The sequence below is a fragment of the Prionailurus viverrinus genome, chromosome B4, assembly GCF_022837055.1.
Source record: "Prionailurus viverrinus isolate Anna chromosome B4, UM_Priviv_1.0, whole genome shotgun sequence".
Lineage (NCBI taxonomy): Eukaryota > Metazoa > Chordata > Mammalia > Carnivora > Felidae > Prionailurus > Prionailurus viverrinus.
Genome location: NC_062567.1, coordinates 119,056,468 through 119,077,535, shown reverse-complemented (window position 1 = coordinate 119,077,535; position 21,068 = coordinate 119,056,468). Strand labels below are relative to the sequence as shown.

The 21,068-nt window shown below is 38.0% G+C and overlaps 1 protein-coding gene across 1 annotated transcript in view; it reads left to right on the top strand.

Moving 5' to 3' along the window:
- The first annotated feature begins 879 nt into the window (after nucleotides 1–879).
- The window catches only part of SLC5A8 (solute carrier family 5 member 8), a 50,848-nt gene continuing 30,659 nt past the window's right edge, over nucleotides 880–21,068 (top strand). Inside the window, exons 1-7 of the mRNA XM_047867745.1 lie at nucleotides 880–1,230; nucleotides 5,879–5,944; nucleotides 8,319–8,370; nucleotides 12,936–13,003; nucleotides 14,023–14,177; nucleotides 16,843–16,983; nucleotides 20,359–20,488. Of these exons, the coding sequence (XP_047723701.1) occupies nucleotides 880–1,230; nucleotides 5,879–5,944; nucleotides 8,319–8,370; nucleotides 12,936–13,003; nucleotides 14,023–14,177; nucleotides 16,843–16,983; nucleotides 20,359–20,488 (963 nt within the window). The remainder of the gene's footprint in view (nucleotides 1,231–5,878; nucleotides 5,945–8,318; nucleotides 8,371–12,935; nucleotides 13,004–14,022; nucleotides 14,178–16,842; nucleotides 16,984–20,358; nucleotides 20,489–21,068) is intronic.

The following is a 21,068-nucleotide window of genomic DNA, read 5'->3' as shown; positions in this document are numbered from 1 at the left end:
CAAGAGTAATTGTAAGAATTACATTAGTTAATGTATAAAGTACCAAGCATGTTATATGACACAGGGTTTAAGTCTTCCTTAAACCATTAATACAATAGAAAATATCTATTTAGGAGAGATTGTAGGGATCAGAGATGTTTATTGAATGAAAAGGCACCCGAAACCAATAATATTGCACTGTATGTTAACTAAAATTTAAATAATATTTTCTTTAAAGGAGAAAAAAAAGTCACCAATAGCACAGATTTCTTCCTCTCCTTTGTAATTGCTTACCTGCCTAAGGACTGGAACCTCAGCTCACTGCACACTGTCACCTGAAACGCCCATCAAGTTATCAAAGAAGGCAATGTAAAAACCCCAGGTGTATCTTCTTGTAAGGACCCGGACTGTTGAACCGGAAAGCGAAAAGTACAAGTGTTACAACTGACCTTCGACCCGCGCTCCCCCATCGGTCGCCTGTTTATTTAAATGGTGCGTCCGCTCGGGTGCCACCTGGTAACATTTAGGCCCAGCGCTCCCGGCGGATTTGCGGGACGCGGCTGGAGGCGCCAGTTCTCCCAGGTGTCCGCGGCGCCCGGCGACCCCGGCCACCCCGAGCCCCGCACCCCGGTGAGGGCTTGGCGTGGCTAGACGAGCTCGGCCGGCTGCGGTGGGTGCAGAGGCCTCCGCGCCTAGCCACGTCCCACCCTTCGCGGGGCGCTCGGAGCCGGCGGGGACCGATACCTGGAGGACGCCTCCAATCCCCGCGGGCGCCACGCCTGCCGCGCCCGCGGCGCGGGGAATAAGAAGTGAGCGCCCGGCCGCAGAGGTAAAGCTCGGGCTCGGGCTGTGCGCCGCGGTGCCACGGTTGGAACGCAGGACCCGGGAGACCGAGCGACCATGGACGCGCCGCGGGGCATCGGCACCTTCGTGGTGTGGGACTACGTGGTGTTCGCCGCGATGCTGCTCATCTCCGCCGCCATCGGCATCTACTACGCCTTCGTGGGGGGCGGCCAGCAGACCTCCAAGGACTTCTTGATGGGCGGCCGCAGCATGACAGCCGTGCCCGTGGCGCTGTCCCTCACCGCCAGCTTCATGTCGGCCGTCACCGTCCTGGGCACCCCCTCGGAGGTCTACCGTTTTGGGGCCATATTCAGCATCTTTGCCATCACTTACTTCTTCGTGGTGGCCATCAGCGCGGAGGTCTTCCTCCCGGTGTTCTACAAACTGGGAATTACCAGCACCTACGAGGTAAAGGGTGAGGGTGGGTTGGGGGGGGGAGCGGAGGGGGCAGGACTTTTCAGGCTCTTGGAGGGATTTTCCTGGGGGCAGACTCACCACCACCACATCGAAATATCTCCCTGTCCAGGTCCATTACCTCCCCTGCCCTCCCCTTTGGGGGAGAGGTGTCCTGTGAAGGCCACAAAAATCTTGGAATTTGCTCTCAGGAGCTCACTGACAAAGAGAGGCTTCCAAAGTAAACGGAGTGATTTGGATTAGTGCTCACTAAGGCGCTTTCTGCTTTAACATCTTTGATTCCGAGTCAAGGAGAAAGATTTAAAAACTTTTTATCTGGGGGAGGGTAAGTTGTTCAAATCTCAGCCTCTCCTCCTTGAAAGGAATCCCCTTGTTCCAGGTCCATAGGCACCACTCACTTTCCCAGGATCGTCTGGGAAGAATTTGCGCACTCTCCCCTCCTTGCCCCTCCACACACACACACACACACACACACACACACACACACACCCTCCAGAGGCACATGCCCAAGTGGGTAAGGTGCTGTAACTCCTGTCCCAGTACCTACATTTGAGATCAGAGTCTACCCCTTACTAGCTGGGTAACCTTGAATGATTTATTTAACCTTTTGTGCCCATTTCTTTCATCTCAAAATGAAAATAATAATACCAACTACCTCATCTAGTTGTTGGGAGGATTAAATGAGATGATGCAAGGGTAACATTCAGAATAGTGTCAGGGGCTGGGTGAGTGCTGGAAAAACGTGGGCCATAAATATTTGTGGTGACAGTAGCAGACATGGTTATCTTGGGATAGCTGGGAAGATTTGGCTGAAAAGTTCTTAAACAGTTCTGCCTTTTCTCTCAGTGGAAAAATGATTAAGGAAGGCACTTGTTGGGATGAGCACTGGGTGTTATATGTAAGTGATGAATCACTGGGTTCTACTCCTGAAACCAATACTACACTGTATGTTAACTAACTCCAATTTAAATCAATAAATAAAACCATCTTTCCTGCTGCACAGCTCCATTGGTTATAGGTTTTCTCCAGTTGTCTGCAGGAAAGGGCTTTGGAGAGGGAGGGAATGTTTGGTTTAATTTAAAGAACTGTTGAATGTGAGCGGGGTGGGGGTGCAGTTCAGCACCCTTAGTGGTCTCTTTATCCAGGCACTAACCCATGAGGCACATGGGCAAACCTGCAGAAGTTTCCTCTCGCACAGGTCATTATCCAGAGGGCTCTGACACTCATTCTTAGCCTTAAGTTCAGGTACTTTTTGCTCCAGTCCAGAGCCACTGGAAGGTGGTTTCCTAGTGAGGCTGGTTCAACTGGTGCTGGCTGCGGGGCCTCAATGGCACAACAAGTGTTAGTGACAAACTGCCTGGGCTGTGGTGATGCCATCCAGGGCGAGGCACCCCTGGGGCAGCAATGCCTTCCACTCACTCTGGTCATTGTGTTTGGGAGAGTTCGGTCATCATCCCAGAAGGGAGCAGAATGGAATTTCTCTGTTTTGCTCAAAATTAACAAACTGGCTGCCCCAGGCCAATCTTAATTTTCTGCCTTTTTTTTTTTTTGACCCTTAAAGTGTTTTGAAAGAAAATTAATTTAGCATTTGTGATGTTGAGAAGTCAAATACAATTCCAGATTCTAGCTTCTTTTGAAAATTTAGAAGCCTGGTGACACTGGGCTCACATTCCCTGGGGTGAATTCCATGATCAATTCCCAGTTTTACAGCCATTGTTCTCACTTCCTGTTAATTCTCCTAGCTTCATGGTTACTTTCTCATGATAGAGAAATCTTTATCTGCATTTTTGTCTTTCTCAAAAATGCAAAAGGGAACATGGACAGGGTGAAGGGAGTACTTGGTTTTGAGAGAGATGTGAGAGGACATATTTCTTAGTGGATGTGAGGAATAGTCCAACATTTTAATATATGAACACCTGGCCAATCCACTTGTGTATATTACTTTATGAGTCCTTAGGCAGTTTGAGTCTGTGAGCTCTGATCTATAGTCAACCAACTCCAAAACTCAGAAAGGGTTTGAAGAACCTGGCAAGAGGACTTCAGTCCCCAGAGATGAATGCTCCTCTCATAAACACTGACCCATGCCTCCTCGGGACAGCAGCATTAATTCAACCAGAAAGAGATTACCCATACGTTTCCAGCGGTGGAGGCTGTTAGCAGAATTCCAGCTAAAAATGGCAAGAAGTTAATGTTTACTGAATGCTTAATACATGTGTGGCACTGGGCTGCATGGTTTACACACATACATTATCTGACTCAATACTAAAACAATCCTTATAAGGGAAGTGCTAAGAGAGCCCCATTTTGCAGACAGAGAGACTCAGAGTAAGTTAAGCTACATAAGAGTGTGAAGCAAAGTAGACACATGCCTAGAGGCTGTGCAGTGGTGCATACTGGCTGCTTCTGAAGCCTCTGGTGAGTCTGTTATAACCCTTAAGCAGGGCTTACAAGAGTACAGAGAGAACAAGGGAAGTAGAACAGAACACACAGAGTTGTGGGCACGCTGGCAGCTTGCATGACTGGTGAGTGCCCAGCAGCTGGGGTCAGGGAAGTTAAGATAACATGCTTTGTCCCTGACGATTGGCCATAGCAAACACTCTCCTGTAACTCTTTTCTATTTGTTTATATATGCCTCAGAGGGCACCACCTACACAGAATAAGAAGTCCAGCACTGGGTGATATACCCTGGTATTCTTGCTCAAATATGAAATCTCTTCCTACTTATATTTCTTTAGCTAGAATTGGCTATTCAGAAGCATATCTGTTATCTATTTATCACTGCTTTTAAAGTATAGGCCTGATAGGTGTTAGCCACTTCCAGACCCACAGATAAGAATGTAATGCAGGAATACAATTTCGTTCACCACTTCTTCAGGATCTTTCTGGATCCACAAAATCTGTGTGTTGGAACTGAGTTGTCTAGGTATATATATATAACCTATAATCCCTAAATATATATGTATTTTTGTGAATTATATGTATTTATATATATTATTCATATGTATTTATTTTGAATACATATGTATGTTTATAATTATGCGTTATATTTATCTGTGGATTTGGATGCCAATTTTTAATGTCTTACTTTTGAATAACAAGTTACAATATTTCCCCATCCATTTATATCACTTGATAGTCTCCAAAGCCCTGCAAAGTAAGAGGGGAAATAATTAGTACTGTGATCCTCATTTTCAAGAGGAGGAGCCTAAGATTTCCAGTGACTTCCCCTAGCTTGTGGAGTCATGATTGGGACTGGGTCAAGGGCTGGAACTCCTCCCCAAAACTATGCTGTGCTGTGTGTTTTTTACCTGTTAGTTGTTTTTTGAAGGTCCTACCATGCGTCAGTGCCACCCGCTCACTCTGAGTCTTAGAGACATGGTCAGTTTGCCTATTTATTTGGAATAATGTAGTGGTTCCCTGCCAAGATTTCGGCATCAAATGGTCCTAGACATGCATTGTGGCTGTGAGAATTGTTAGGTTGCAACTTTGGTGTTCTCTCTGAACCCCAGTGCCCTCTGCTCTGATGGGTAGTACTGGCCTCTGGGAATTGTTGGAAGGACAGTGTATATAGCAAGTACTCTACAACTGTCACCTGTGATTATGGAGCAAAAATATCTGGTGTCCTTGCCTCTGATTATTACTTAATGTCAATTTTTCCTTCCTCTTTCTTTTCCCCTGCTCTATGAAAAGACTTGTTTTCAGCTTTAAAATTCTCTCTACATGAGTAATATTCAAGTTAGAGAATGAGAACCTAGCTTTCTTCCAGCTCTAAAATTCTGACTCTAACTCTATAATATATTATGACATATACTATAGGAGATAAGCAGATTATATTTTAAGATGTCAAGGAAAGTAGGAAGAATTGGCAGTTGTTCATTGGCCCTGAATGGAAACTGACATAGACTGATTTAAATAAAAAATAATTTATTTGGGAGGATACAGGGGTAGCCCATCCGAGAGTGAAAAGATGAGCAAAGAGGCTGTGAAAAGGATGGAAGCCAGTATGGCCTCTTCAGGCCACTGTCAGGATCAGTCCTCTTTTGCTCCAGCCATTTCTGTCTTTATATTATGCCTCCAAGATTTAAGTATCCATTGGAGAGAGAAGCTGATTGCCTGAACTTGGGTCATATGACCATCCCTTGGTCAGAAGAGGCAGGGCACCTTGATAGACAGTTCCATCACAATTGCCTGCAGTGGGAAAGGTTGATTCCCAAATGGATCAGGGAAATATCTAAAGTACATACCAAGACAAAGGGGAGAATGGCACTTTGCTCATTCTATAAATGCAGAATATAATCCACTTATATATATTCTTGAAAAGTCAAAACTAGGGATGGAGAACAGATCAGTGATTGCCAAGGTTTAGGGGTAGGGGGAGAGTTTGACTACAAAGCAACAACATAACAGAGTTTTCTGGTGGTGATGGAATTGTCCTGTATGTATTAGAACCTAATGGACTGCACTTTAAAACAAGAGTTAATTTTGCCGTATATAAATAAAAAGAGTAGTAAAGTAGGAATACAGAATACAAATCTTATGAGGTTGCTTTAAATTTCTAACCCCTTTACTTCTTGAGGAGCTGATGTTTCACAACAGTATAAAGTTTTTGCGTATTAACCATTTTTCACTTTTTTGGAAACAGTATTTAGAGCTTCGATTTAACAAATGTGTTCGTCTCTGTGGAACAGTCCTCTTCATTGTTCTAACGGTAAGTTACTCTCCATTAGTTTGTTTTACCTTTTGTCATCTGAAATGTTTGAACTAAGGCACCTGGGCCAAGCTTATTTGGCAAATGAATGAAACATAAGAAAGAGATGTTGAAAATAGGAGACAAAAAAGCAAAAACACTTGCTGTTATACAGCATCAACTCTTAAGATCATTAAACCGTGTTTCAGCAAATGCCCCACTTCTTGGAAAACAGAATGTTTCAAGTGAATGCTAAGTATTACATTAATCAACTAACAGTCATGTTGCTTCAGGAGCACATGCTTTTTCCTCTCCCACCTCTGCTTCTGCCCACCAAAGTGACTGAGATGTCATCATTACTGAAATGACAAAGATATTTGAAGGAGCTGTAGGAGCTGATGGTAGGAATTGTAACAAAGGGAAAACAAGTAGTATGTTTCATAGTGTTTTGCAACTTGTTGAGTACAGGTTTGTAAAAATTAACTGACATAGGAAGACACTAGGAAATTATTTCATTTGCTTGAAAGCATGCTTACAAAAGTGAATCAGTGCTCTCTTTTAAAAAGCAGAAACATGCCCCAGTCGAAGTGGTCATCGAGTATAAAGCAACAGAACTATGCACTCTGGAGGTTTTTTTTTTTTTAATTTTTTTTTCAACGTTTATTTATTTTTGGGACAGAGAGAGACAGAGCATGAACGGGGGAGGGGCAGAGAGAGAGGGAGACACAGAATCGGAAACAGGCTCCAGGCTCCAAGCCATCAGCCCAGAGCCTGACGCGGGGCTCGAACTCACGGACCGCGAGATGGTGACCTGGCTGAAGTCGGACGCTTAACCGACTGCACCACCCAGGCACCCCTGCACTCTGGAGTTTTTAAAGCCAAGTACAAGTCAGGTAATATAAGTAAATGCAAATATAGATTTACTGATTGCCACAAATGGAAAGCAAAGATTTGCCAAGCAGTGAATGACAGAGAACACTTCCCAGTCTTCATCCAGGTTGCTGGAGGCTTGTCATGATTATTGTCACATCATTTATATCGATCTTCCTCTTGACAGGTAAATGCTTTTTGGAGGGATGGGTTTGTTAATGGAGATCTAGGAAGGAGTTTTCATTCTTATCCCTATTGGTAATTCAATTCTCCAATCACAAGCAACCCTAAGCATTTGCTATAGCATAACAGAGTGCCTTTGTAAATTATTTAACTTGACTCCATTTTTTATCTCTGTAAATTGCATAACTTAGATTGGTCCTTAACACTTCCAGTGTAAAAGGAAGGAGCCCTTTGGGGTCTGATAGAGATTCCAACAAAGAATTGAGGTCAGTATCTTGCATTTACCAACTGTTTAGTTCCTCTTTGGATCATTTTTAGAAATGCCTAAAGAGATGAAAAGTGGGGAACAAGTGTCAAGAAGGTGGCCTGTGGTCATGTTTTCAAATTTTCAAGTTGGTCCGGATAATGACTGTGGAAAGTTCATTACTACAAAAAGAAGAAAGCTTTACCATCTCCCACTTGAAGGACTTACTTCCATTGACCTATCCACGTAGTATAATCAAACATTCAAATACTACATAATATGGCTTTTTTCATCATTTGTCTTTATAGATTAAACATGGAATCACAGAGAATCATAGAACCATATGTTTTTATAAAATAAATCACATAGAATATATATGAATATACAGGATACGATATACAGTATTTGAAAAATCTAATGCAGTGAAAATAATATCCTGAGAAAAAAAGACCACATTTATCATACTACTGTGCCCCAGATTCATAAATATTTGTTAGATATATGAATGAAAAATAATATAGAATATCAAAAAGATGGAATATAGTTTTTGTTGGCTTTCAGGGTTTTTTTAAGTTCAAATTTATAGTTTTGTTTAATTAGCATGCAAACTTTTTGAAACCAGTTTCCAAAATTATTACTGTTTTTCCCAATTAAGTATGCAGTGATTAACAATAGTTTGAAGGCATATGAATGAGGAACCATCTTTTTTTTTATTTTAGGTTTGTATTTTTTCTTTCCTTTTAATTGTTTAGATCGAGGAAAATTGATTTCAAGCTTCAGTTGATGGATCAATGACTATCTGCACTGAGCACCATGTGAAAAGTCCATATTTTTACTTTATTTTTTTATTTTTTATTTTTTATTTTTTTATTTTTGAGAAGTCCGTATTTTTAACAAAATTGGCCATAAAAGATTTCCGTAATCTATGACCACATCACAAACGGTAAAGAAGAATCAGCTTCACTTAAATAACATTTTCAAGTTACAGATTTTATCATGTATACTGAAACTACTGTTTTAATTCATAATTGAGTTTATAAAAAATTAATATTTTATTTTATAATTCATACAGTATATTTGGTTTTCTTTTTCCCCTAGATTCTCTATACTGGAATTGTTATTTATGCCCCTGCCCTGGCTTTGAATCAAGGTACATTTTAGAGTTAACAATTATGTCACCACATTTGGGGGTTCATTTTTAAATAGACTTTATTCTCTCCTTGGGGAGGGGGGAAGATGGAGGAATGCCTCCAGTAACCTGTATCAACTTGAGGGGAGCAAGATGGCTTTAAGTGTTTACTCTAGCAGTTTCTTTGAGTTCCTGGGTCAATAGCTCCAAAAGATCTATGATTAATAGGAGGGCAGACCTCACTGAGGAGTGAATCTTGGATGTACCAACCAGCCACGCTCCATTCCTTCAGAATGAACGCCCCCTGTAGTCTAAGTCATGAATGGCAGCACTTTCTTCCTTGGTAGATGTAACCAGGAGCCCATAGTCAAGAGGCTTCTGTGTTACTCAGTTCAGTTCCATCATGAAATCTGGCAGGGAGAGAAACTTTTCTTCTTTCCATTTCTAACATGGTCCAAAATTCAAGAGAGGGAGATCTGTGTGACTTGAAATATCAAATCTTTCCTAGTGACACAATGAAAGATGGCTATAGTATCCTTTTAAACAAATGTATGAAGATGGTGCTGATCAACAAACTACCCTTTGGATTTGGGCAGATAAAAGCCATGGAACTGGAGTAGTTTACTGAACCAAAGATGCCTGTTAGTTAGTCTTATCTGCAAAAGGCTTTCGGGGAACCCCATATCCTTTGAATTCTTATCAATCAGATGTGAATTTATCTCTAAAACTGCCTTGTAAAATGGACAAGTGGACTTTGATGGGAAAAATGTGATGCGGTTCCTGTGAGTTAATATAAAATGGAAGAACCCTGCTAAATCCACACTCTCATTTCTTGATTTCCTGATAGACAGATAGTAATTATAACCTAAGTTTATAAAGTATAACTATATCATTACAAAGAAGAATTCCATGATATAATGTGCTCTTGAATTTTGAATGACAGGCATGTTCCATGTCAATATTACCAACATCATGAGTGGGTCAATTTCATGTATAAAGAGCTGACTATAAGCTTTATAAGTTACCTATTGGCCTTAAGTGTAACTAAAGATGTTGGCTTTAGGGTTTTAAAGTACAGTTATGGCAGTAAGAGAGTACTGCTTTCCATCTGTGAAGAAATTGAGGGCTCAGATCTTATCAGGTTATTGTGCCATTCACTAGGAATTAGGACCCGAGACTGCATTTTGACCGCTTGAATATCAATTGTGTATTTTACTGTGACCAAAGCAGTATATACCAGCATAAATATAGTACTGGCTGTGCAACAGATGCTCCAGAGAAACTTGTTTAACTGAAAGGGATCTTAACATTCTTTGGGTCTGATCATTTTCTTTTTACTTTTTTAAAAAATTATAGAAAAATTCAAACATATACTAGAAAAAAGAGAATAGCATAGTAAACTCTAGTGTATCCTTAACTCCACTAAAAATGATCAACTCTTGGTTTAATTCACTCTGTTTCACTCATTAGATTATTTTCCTGTAAATCTGAGATATTTTATCATTTCATCTGAATTCAGGGTCTTTTAAAAATAAGGATATGCTTTTTTTTTTCTCCACTGAGGTAAAATTGACATATAACATTGTATTATACTATAATGATTCAATATTAGTATGTATTGCAAAATGACCACCACAATGTCTAGTTGACATCTGTCTCCATACATAGTTAAAAAATTTCTTTTTCTTGTGATGAGAGCAAATTGGTATTTATTCTCTTAGCAACTTTCAAATATGCATTATAGGATTATTAACTATAGTCAGCATGGTGTACATTACACCTCCAGGACTTAGGTATTTTATAACTGGACGTTTGTACCAGCATGTGTTTTGCAAATACAACTATACCATTTTCATATCTAAAATATTAAAATCATTTTTTTGATATCATCAATATGAAGTCAATGTTCAGATATCCCTGATTTTCCCCCCTTTTTATTGTATTTCATCATATGCATCTCCAAAATCTGTTTATCCCATTCTCTTATTGATGGGCACTGGATTGTTTCCAGTTTTAGGCTACTCTGAATTAGAGCTACTAAGATCACTCTTGTTCAGGTTTTGTTTTGTCTTGCTTTGTATTTGTTACAACCTCAAAGCAGAATGTGACTTGAGCACTACTTTTTCACTCACAAAACTTGCTGAATTACTTTTTGAATAGCTTTATAACATACCTACATAGGCTTGTAATTTTGCTACCTCAAACAATGTTTTTCTTTGGAAAACAAGCTCTATAGATAGTGACTCTCATCAAGTCAGTTCAGTTTAACATACTAGTTTTTAGAGGCCTGTGACATGTAGTAGACAACTACAGGGGATAGAAGATTTAAAAAGTAGATCCTAGAAGGTGAAAGGTATTTGAACCAATATTTTTCTTTTAAACATCAAGGGATAGCTCAGAACACTTCAGTTACAAAAAGTTTGGTCTTACTAAGGAATCTGCTAGGTAGCCAAACACTTCAGACCATGCAGTTAACGCTAGGTTACTTACATCTTGCAACAAATGCTACCTTGTCCTGTTAAAATAAGCCAACATGGAACTAGATAGAAAAGGAAAACTAGCTGGGTTTTAGTTCCTACTTATCACAGCATCACCCTCAGAAAGTGGTTCTTGTCCTGCCATACAGATTTTTAAAATGTTAACAAAAATGAAGAAAAATATCCTTGAATGTATTATCAGGGAGAATGAAGATAAAGTATTGAATACCTGTACAAGTAATTCTTGGGGCAGCGCTTACTCCAGTTATTCCATGGGTGACGTGTCACCATCCCCCAGGAGGAGCAGCATCTCTTTGGTTACAGCAGCATTGCCATCATCAGCAGTGGGGTCATTTTCATCAATAACCAAGACCAAGTTTGATCGTCTTGTAGAACCTGTTAGCGTGTGTCTGGGGATTCTCTTTTGACACACATTTTTATTTCTAGTGGGTGAACACCTGGAAGCAGTATAGTTAAACATACACCTATTATGACCTAGCTCAGGGCAGGTTCATGTACAAAATTTAAGAGAAACTGGCAAATAGTTTTTCAAAATGAATGTACCATTTTACATGCCCACTCCACAATGAATGCATGTCTGAGTTACTCCAGTTGTGCTCCTGCCTTGGCTTTGAATCAAGGTACATCTTAAAGTTACCACATTTGAGGCTAATTTATTATATAGGAAAACATTGACTTTTGTATATTAACCTTGTGTCCTGCAAACTTGCTATAATCACTAGTTCCAGGAGTTTTTTTTTTAATATCAATGATCATGTCATCTATGAACAAAGAGAGTTTTATTTCTTCTTTCCCAATTTATATATCATTTATTTCCTTTCTTGTACAATGTTGAGAAGAAATAGTGAGAGAGGGCATCCTTGTCTTGTACCTGATGTTAGTGGGAAAGCTTTGAGTCTGTCACCATTAAATAGGGTGTTAGCTGTAGGATTTTTGTAGACAGCCTTTATCAAGTTGAGAAAGTTCCCTTCTATTCTTAGTTTATTGAGAGTTTTTATCATGAATGGATATTGGATTTTGTCAAATGCTTTTTCTGCATCTTTTGATATGATCATGTGATATTTCTTTTTCAGTCTGTTAATTTGATAGATTCCATTAATTGATTTGAAAATATCAAACGAGCCTTGCATACCGGGGATAAATCCCTCTTGGTCATGGTGTTTAATTCTTTTTATACTTTTTTTGGATTCAATTTGCTGATCCTCAATTTGTTGAAGACTTTTGCATCGGTGTTCCTGGGAAATATTGGTTTGTAGTTTCTTTGTAATGTCTTACCTGGTTTTGGTATTAGGGAAATCCTGGCGTCATAGAGTGAGTTAGGAAGTATTCCCTCTGCTTCTATTCTCTGAAAGAGGTTATAGACAATTGGTATAATTTCTTCCTTAAATTGTTAGAAGTTACCAGTCAGCCTGCCTCGCCTAGAGCTTTCTGTTTTGGAAGGTCTTTAATTACTGATTCAATTTCTTTAATAGATATAGGCCCATTTAGATAATTTATTTCTTGTTGTATGACTTTTGGCCCATTGTGTCTTTCAAGGAATGGGTCTATTTTATCTAGATTATCACATTTGTGGGTAGAGTTGTGATCCTTCCATTTAAAAAGAATACAGTATGCCTCTCCACTTCTTAGGTAAATGGTGGCAAATTATACAACTTTTCTCCTTGGTTCCATCTTAGTAACATGCACAACTCATTTCAAGGAGTGGTAGAATAGTGTGTTTACTGAACCATGATGACCAATACTCTATGACCCCATTCAGTCTAGTTAACTTCCTCATAATATCAAGTTGTTTCTTAGCTTCATTACAATAGAAATGCTTTCTCATGTATTTTATTTAGCCAATGTTGGATCTAGGGATGCTGTCTGAGGGTAGAAACTAGGTCCATTTAACTCATCAAGTAAAATTTTAAACTCCACTTGTTTGGGGACATTTTATGAGATTTGGACCTAGTTTTAGGCAAGAGTAGAGAGGTAGGGAGAAGATAGGTGCTCTACAAATGATATAGATTCCTAATGATGATTTTTTGAGAAGTATTTTTTTTTACACGTTTCACAGTTACTCATGCATTTTCTTTTTTCCTTTCACAGTCACAGGATTTGATCTGTGGGGTGCAGTAGTGGCGACAGGTGTGGTCTGCACATTCTACTGCACACTGGTATGTCAAGGACATTATTTCTCTTTTCACTTTATCTGCTTGCTTTGCAAAATGGAAAATTCCAGTAGTTGTGTTCTGCAAACTGCATTGTTCATGTGTAATATCCTACTCTTATCTCCCACAAGTGTAACTTTTTGTAAGAAATATTCAATCTGGGGAAAAATTTGATTCTTTATAGAACATTGATCATAACTGAAACTTCTTTCTTTTATCTGAACCATTGTAGTGGTCCTGAATTTTGTCTTCTGATTCATCTTTACTGTTGCTAAATTATTATAGTTGTGTTCATATTATTCCTAGCCTCCAAAACCTGAGGTAGTTTCTCATTGCCTGTAGGAAGGAGTTACAGTCAAAATATATAACATCCATATAGTATGGACACTGGTATTATTATGGATGCTAGTTCTTAGCAGTGGTGCAACTCTCATGGCATCCTGACATACTAGGTCTTAAGACTTTAGTTGCTGGATCTTCTACAAGATGGGGATCTCCGGGAAGGGATGTTTCAGCCAAGGACATAGGAACTGGAGAGAGACTCTTGGCAAGTTTTTGGTAGTGGCTAGTACAAAATGATTTTAGTACTTCAACAACTGGTATGACCTTCTATATGCATACTTGATTGGATATCAGCCCTGCCTATGGGATAAAGTCCATGAAAATGCCTCTTGCAATTTGACTCTGAATTTTCTTCCCAACAATCTACCTATACCATTCCACTTTGCTTCAAAATGTATATCTGGCTACACTCAACATGCTATGTACTTTGACTTTTTATGCTTTTACCCATGCTGTTTTCTCTTCTGGGATGACCTTTCATCTTTGCCTCTGCTTCTGTCTGAAGGCTTGGCTCAAATCTCACCTTCTCTTGAGGGTTCTCCCAAGCTTACAATCTACGTTGAATGTACCTCTTGGCCCAGATCCATGTTTTCATTATTTTTATCCAACATAGCATATAAGCATGTAGATTATTAATAATGTCTGATAAAAGCATTAATCCTAATATACTTTTCTCCTCAAAGGGTGGTCTTAAAGCAGTTGTCTGGACAGATGTTTTTCAAGTTGGGATCATGGTAGCTGGATTTGCATCTGTGATTATACAGGCTGTAGTGATTCAAGGTGGGATCAGCACTATTCTAAATGATGCCTATAATGGTGGAAGATTGAACTTCTGGAAGTGAGTTGCTATTTACCTCCTGATCTATAGAATTGTCCTTTTTTTTTCTATAAAAATAATCTTTTTATTGAAATAGTAAGTTTATATTAGACCTCTAACAAATAGACCTCTAAGAACATAGTACAAAAAATTGAAGCTGACAAGTTAATGTGTGAGGGGTTTCCACCAAGTCTTTAAGGGGTTGAAACAGTCAGTTGGTTAGTTACATGGTACTTAGAATGGTCCTTCTTCCTGAGAAAGGACTGATAGCAAAAGAGTAATTTTCTTCCAGATATTTAAATCTGGAATTGGTTAAAGGGTAGGGTAGGGTAATTAGAGAAGAGATAGTTGGGAAATAAGAAAAGGAAATCTTTCTTAAGAGAAAAACACCAGAAGACCATGCTGCCATTTTCATAGTTTTTTGTTTCAAGCAGCCTAGAGAATTTTTCTATTGATATTGCCCCAACAATATATAGTATATTATTATTATATTTATAATTGTATATATGTATTAAATGTTATATAAAATTATATGTTATTTCTAGAAAATTTACTAGAAAATTTATGACTAATGTTTCAAGTGTCAGTAGATTGTGTAATATAGCATATCTTAAGCAGTTATTCATGTTTCCTGGAGAAAGACCAGTGGGAAAACTAGACATTTCATCGCAAATATATCACACAACTTAAAACAATATTTAAAATACCTTCCATTGTGGTTCAGTAGTGTCATTCTTGTTATCATGTTCAACGTGGAAAGGGGCTTATTTTGACTTGGACCAGCATATTTCCTCTTTAAGAAGCCCTATTTTGAGACACACAAGCTGAAATCACCGGCAAGAAGAAAAAAAGAAAAGCATTTCTTACTTGGTGGCTCTCTTCTAGTTTTTGAAAATGGCACTAACGTTTGAGAAGAGATTTTTCAGAAATTGGACAGGGACAACATGTTAATTTTCAGAGATGAGTTGAATTATGACAAATCAATTTCAACTATTTTCTATTATTACTATGACTACTTCAAGATTCAGATTCCAAGGAAGAGCACCTCCAATTGTCCTAGCTTGGGCATGATTCCATACCTTAGTTGGGGCAGAGCAGGACTTTGTATTGACAACCACTGAGACTATTTTATGGGGCAATGGTTGTTTCCCAAAGCGTATTTGGGTTGCCATTACTAGAGAATGGGAGAATGGATACCAAGAAGCAGAAACAATCAGTGGCCACGCAGAAGATCTTGATTACTCCCAAATCTCTTCTTAGTAGGCTTAGATTGAGGGGAGAAGGTTTGGAACCAATAATTTTTTCTGCAAGTTAATTGTCACTGTGTATGAAGGCAACCCATATTGCTGCATTGAAGTGACACCTTTTACATTGATGAGAGATTATTGAAAGTAAAAGATTAGACATTTTCATGATGTTTACTTTGGAGGCTGCCAAGCATTAAATAATAAGAAAGGCATTATTGTGTATCCTTGTTATTCAGATATGTTTGAGAATATGGTGGGCAAAATATCTGCTCTGGTGATAATAAGAGAAGGATTCTGTGTTGGTATTTTCTGTATGATCTATAGTTGTCATATATATTGTATATGGCCTAAAACCACTAAATTGTCTATTCTAAATCTTGTCTTACTTCCCTCAAGTAGCTCGCTGAGTCCTTTTGGCTCTTGATTTCCATTAGCTAATATAGTAGTTGCTTTCTCTGTAGGATAAAGGGTCAACACCCTTGAAACTCTTAAACTTTAATATGAAAGTTAGAGAATGGAATAGAGGCTCTTGTATTTCCATAAGAATGCCAGGATATGTATAAAATTAGAATACTTTCTTCAACTAATCTTAAATATAAGATTTGAGATGGATTTGCAGAATTTCACAATTTTTAGAAAGTTTCTTTGAAAGCCAATTTTGCAGAAATTTGTCAAGCTCATATTGTATATCATAGATGAATAGAATTATTCCTTCTAAGATAACACATTAAGAAAAGTTAAAAGGCATATCAAATGTGGAAGTTGAGCTTTCTTTGTGACAATATTTTGGGCTTAAGTATATGTCATAAAGTGACTTTTCACTATTAGCATTTAGCTTGTGCACACAGCATTTTAAGAAAGGATGATTACACTGACATAGTAATTTTAGAATGCAAAAGCCTTTAAACTGCATTATCTAACTGAGTTCTTGATCTTGAATATAAATTAGAAGTCTGACTGTACATGTGCTAGGAGAAGAATTACGTATGCATTGTATAACAAAAAATTTTGTTAATTTTGTGTTCATTTCAGTACCATATCTATTGCTGGGGTGCACTTAGGAAATTCCCTCTCTTTATTGCTTTCTCTTTTTAGTTTCATATTTTTCTCTAATTACAGCATGGCAGACTTGTTTAAATAACAATTTACTAAAGCTACAGGAGAAAATTTTTATAAAATCTCAGAATAATTAGAACATTCATTTTTCCTCAGTCCCACCCAGAGTTTCCAATTCTCTGAAATTATCCACTTTTATTTCACGGAACTTAAGCTAGAAATATTTCTACCTTTTTTATTACTTAATAAATTTGTACATATTTATGTATGTATCCATATTTACATAGATATACATTGCTTGCTTCCAAAAACTATTCTAGGATAATTTTCTATAGTTTTTTTTCCTGATAGCTCAGATTTGTTTTCTGTTTCTTTTCATTTAGTTTTAATCCTAACCCTTTGCAAAGACATACATTCTGGACAATTGTTATAGGAGGGACCTTCACATGGACCAGCATCTATGGTGTCAACCAATCCCAAGTGCAGAGATATATTGCCTGTAAAAGCAGATTCCAGGCAAAAATGTAAGTCAAACTATGGTATAGAAATCATTAATAACCATCAGTTGTCTTTATTGAAATTCTTTCATTAGTCACACTTTGCTCAGGTTTAAGTCTTATGTATCATGAAATTCCAAGAGATAAATGATACTTAGTTATAAAAGGATCAAGTAAAACAAAGTGGTCCTGTATATTTTAAACCAGATAATTTGAAATATTTATATGAATTATTTACTAAAACAAATACGATCAAATAATGCATTTATTGTGTATCTATTTGTATAAGGAATTATAGAGGATAAAAAATTATAAATGTATGGCTCTTATCATGAAGGAGCCTTAATATCTAGTTAGGAAGATATATGCAAATATGCAAAAAAGTGAAATAACACTAGAAATGTATAACAGTTCCATGGAAGGATAAAATGCTAGAAGAAATGGTCAAGGACATTATATTGACGGGTGTGTTGGTGTGTTTTATTTTCAGACATAGTCATGGATTTATACCTCTGCTCTAACACTTGCTATTTGAGTGATCATGGGAAAGTTACTGAGTCTCCCTGAGTCTCAGTTTCTGAACTTACAAAATGAGCATAAGAAATATTATATATTTCATGAGAGGTATTGTAAAATGCTGTGTTCAGCACACACATGGTAGGGGGCCAGTAAATGTGAATTCCATTTTCTATCTCAGATCATAGGATGTGAAAGCAGAGGATGGGTGAGAGATTCCTCTCAAGCAGGCAGATCCTGAATAATGACCATATGTGGGCGGGTAGAGAATAGTGGGAGAGCATTCCAGATAGACATTGATTTGAACATAGCCCAGAAGTCAGAAGGATAACTTGATCAGGGAACTCTCAAGCCCATCATGGCTTGAAAAAAGAGTACAAATGGTGGCTGGTTCTTTCTCAGGAAGCCTCAGATCAGTGTGGTGACCACCATTCCCCATGCTGATAAATAAGGCTAACTGGACCCACATGCATTTAGGAACTTAAAAATTCCAAATAGCTTAAGAGTAACAGCATGATTAAAGTAGGATGAGGAATGGCAATTCTATTTCTATTCAAAGGAAAACATGAAAATATTGTGATGTCACATGTCAGAACTCAATATATTGAGGGTAAATTGGTTTAAACATGATCTGTCTTTGGAACATTCTGTAATAAAAGATCTACAAGAAAATCAGCACAGTAACTGGATATAGACTACCCCAAAAGTGAGCTTAGGGGTTCTGGTATTTTTAGGAACTTTGAAGGAATGTAATTTATACTTCCAGTAATCCACTGGACTTTAAATCTATGCTAGAGCTGATGCCTCTCCCAAATTAATTGTGCACATACTCTTCTGTTTCTTTGGGAACATGAAACTCAAAAAGCCCAATTTTATAACTAAAAGACCAGAATTGGAGCTTTAGAGCTTTCTTAATAAAAAACAATTTCCTTTGGAACGGCCCAGTGGGTCTCCTTAACAAGGCAGAATCCCTGAGCTCAGAGGAATCATTTTCTCCTACTTCTTTTTTTTTTTTTATTAATTTGTTTTATTTTTTATTTTTTAAATGTACATCCAAATTAGTTAGCATATAGTGCAACAATGATTTCAGGAGTAGATTCCTTAGTGCCCCTTACCCATTTAGCCCATTCCCCCCTCTCAGAACCCCTCCTGTAACCCTCAGTTTGTTCTCCATATTTATGAGTCTCTTCTGTTTTGTCCCCCTCCGTTTTTATATTATTTTTGTTTCCCCTCCCTTATGTTCATCTGTTTTGTCTCTTAAAGTCCTCATATGAGTGAAGTCATATGATTTTTGTCTTTCTCTGACTGACTAATTTCACTTAGCATAATACCCTCCAGTTCCATCCATGTAGTTGCAAATGCATTTTCCCTTACTTTTTAACACTGGCTCCTTGGTAAGAATGAATCCTAGCCAGAAAGTTAAGACCTACTGACATTGATTGACCAAGGGCAGTATTAAATGTTGTTGATAAGAAATCTATTTGAATGGCACTAAAGTCAAATAAGACTATATAGTAAAGTATTAAACCCATGTATGAGCAAGGGTGTTAGAGCAGGAAAGCATCTGTGTAGATTTTCTGATGATTTGGAGATGAGATGCACTTATTACACTATTTTTAGACAATAACAAAACATAGAATAAATTTAGTCAATCAAGGGAAAAGGTTAGCAATCTGTGGCTTGGCACCTGTTGAAGGTGGCTTCTCCTGAAACAGACTCTGAGATGGAGGCTGGCATGCTACAGTCTGTTAGGAAATCACCACCTGTAGAAGAAAATGGAAAGGAAGCAGGGTTGACTGGAGGGAGAATTTGGATTGTTATGCATTCTCAGCCAAGGCCTTAGGGGAAGCTCTAAATTTGGGCTGACTCATCAGATTTGTCCCAAATTAGGATGAGGGGACTTGTCCTTTAAACCTCTGAATCCACTAGTCATTGGACACAGGTCCCCAGGGAAGGAGGCATGATATTGGGTGTTGTACTTCTCTTCAGCCTAGGGCAGCTTGTATCAGTATCCAGTACAGCACCCCTGGGAGAACAATATAGTCACCTTCTGAGAGAGAGAAATGTTAACTATTCAACTGATTATTAAGACATAGAACTCAATGACATTAATATTCATAATATCAATAATTACCATTTAACAAATGTTATTACATGCCAAGCTCTGTGATATGTACTATTTCATTTAGTCTTATAACTCTGTGAGGTAGGCGTTGTTATCTGTAGGTATAAATGAAGAAACTGAAGTTCACAGAGGCTAAATTACTTGCCTAGGGTCACATATGATAGATCGAACTAGCGTTTATGTTCAGGTTTGACTCCAGTGATGTTATATAAGCCTTTATACTCTCCCAGAGCACACATCATGTATTATAATGGTGAACATTGTTTGGGAAGGTACCTGTTCAAGGAATGCAGATTTGCCTTTCACATTTATTAGATGATATTACAAACCACATTTAAACAAGTTTGATGAGTTGCAATGTAGATGCTAACAATGTTTAGCAGTTTAGAATTGCATTACTTTTAAAAGGAAAGTGAGTAATGGTTACTGGTCTGTTGACTATTAAAAATCTTTATTTCATGATAGAAGTTCTGAAGTAATATAATTACATATGATTATAAAGCTGATAATGCCCATGGAACTCTGACCAGGAGAATATAGTTATTTAATAGAGAAACCCCCATCTATTCCATGTATTTCCAAATATATTGCTGATTGAGAGCTTAACGAGAAGGTTAGGCTAGAATAAAATAGATAGCAGTTTTGATAACCAAAAGATAATGTACATTTATTGAGTAATCATGAAGGTCTTTTCTGTTTATGTTACAAGTTTCCTAATCTTTAGGATGGAAATTACAATTGTCATTTGCTGACTTCTTTAGGTCTCTCTACATCAATCTTCTGGGACTCTGGGCAATCCTCACCTGCTCAGTGCTTTGTGGGCTCGCCCTATATTCCAGGTACCATGACTGTGATCCTTGGACAGCCAAGAAAGTGTCTGCACCAGACCAGGTTCAGTACCATGTCTTTCTTACATGTGCATTAAGGATACCCAGAAAGCTTATTAGCTGGGAGGAAAGAGTGTTCCTGTTTTTGTAGAGAAATAGCAAATGAATACAATGTAATTGTCTTTAATTTCTATAAAGCATTTGGCAAAAATTTATTTTAGCAAATATAGTAAGAATGAAGAATGCTGTATCCAAGATTAAAATAGTGAAATACCTGGAAAAATTTCAAGCCAAGGGATCAATAGAAATAGCTCAAGGCTGGGAGTAGAAATGTAAACACAGTTCAAGAAAAAAAAATCCATGCACAAACCATGGTAGTGTAGAATATTTTACGGTTATTCTCATATCACTTATTTATCAATGGCTTACCTTCCAGTTTTTAAATGATAGATAAACAGATCTAATGAGTGAACATTTACTAAGTACCAACTATGTGATGAGATTCTATGCTCAGCTTTGCATGCTTTATCTGTTTTAATTCTCACAACCCTATAATTCTAATTTTAGAGATGAGGAAATGAGTGGCTCTCAGAGAGGTTATATAACTTGCTCCAGGTTGCATAGCTAATAAATAAGAATAGCTG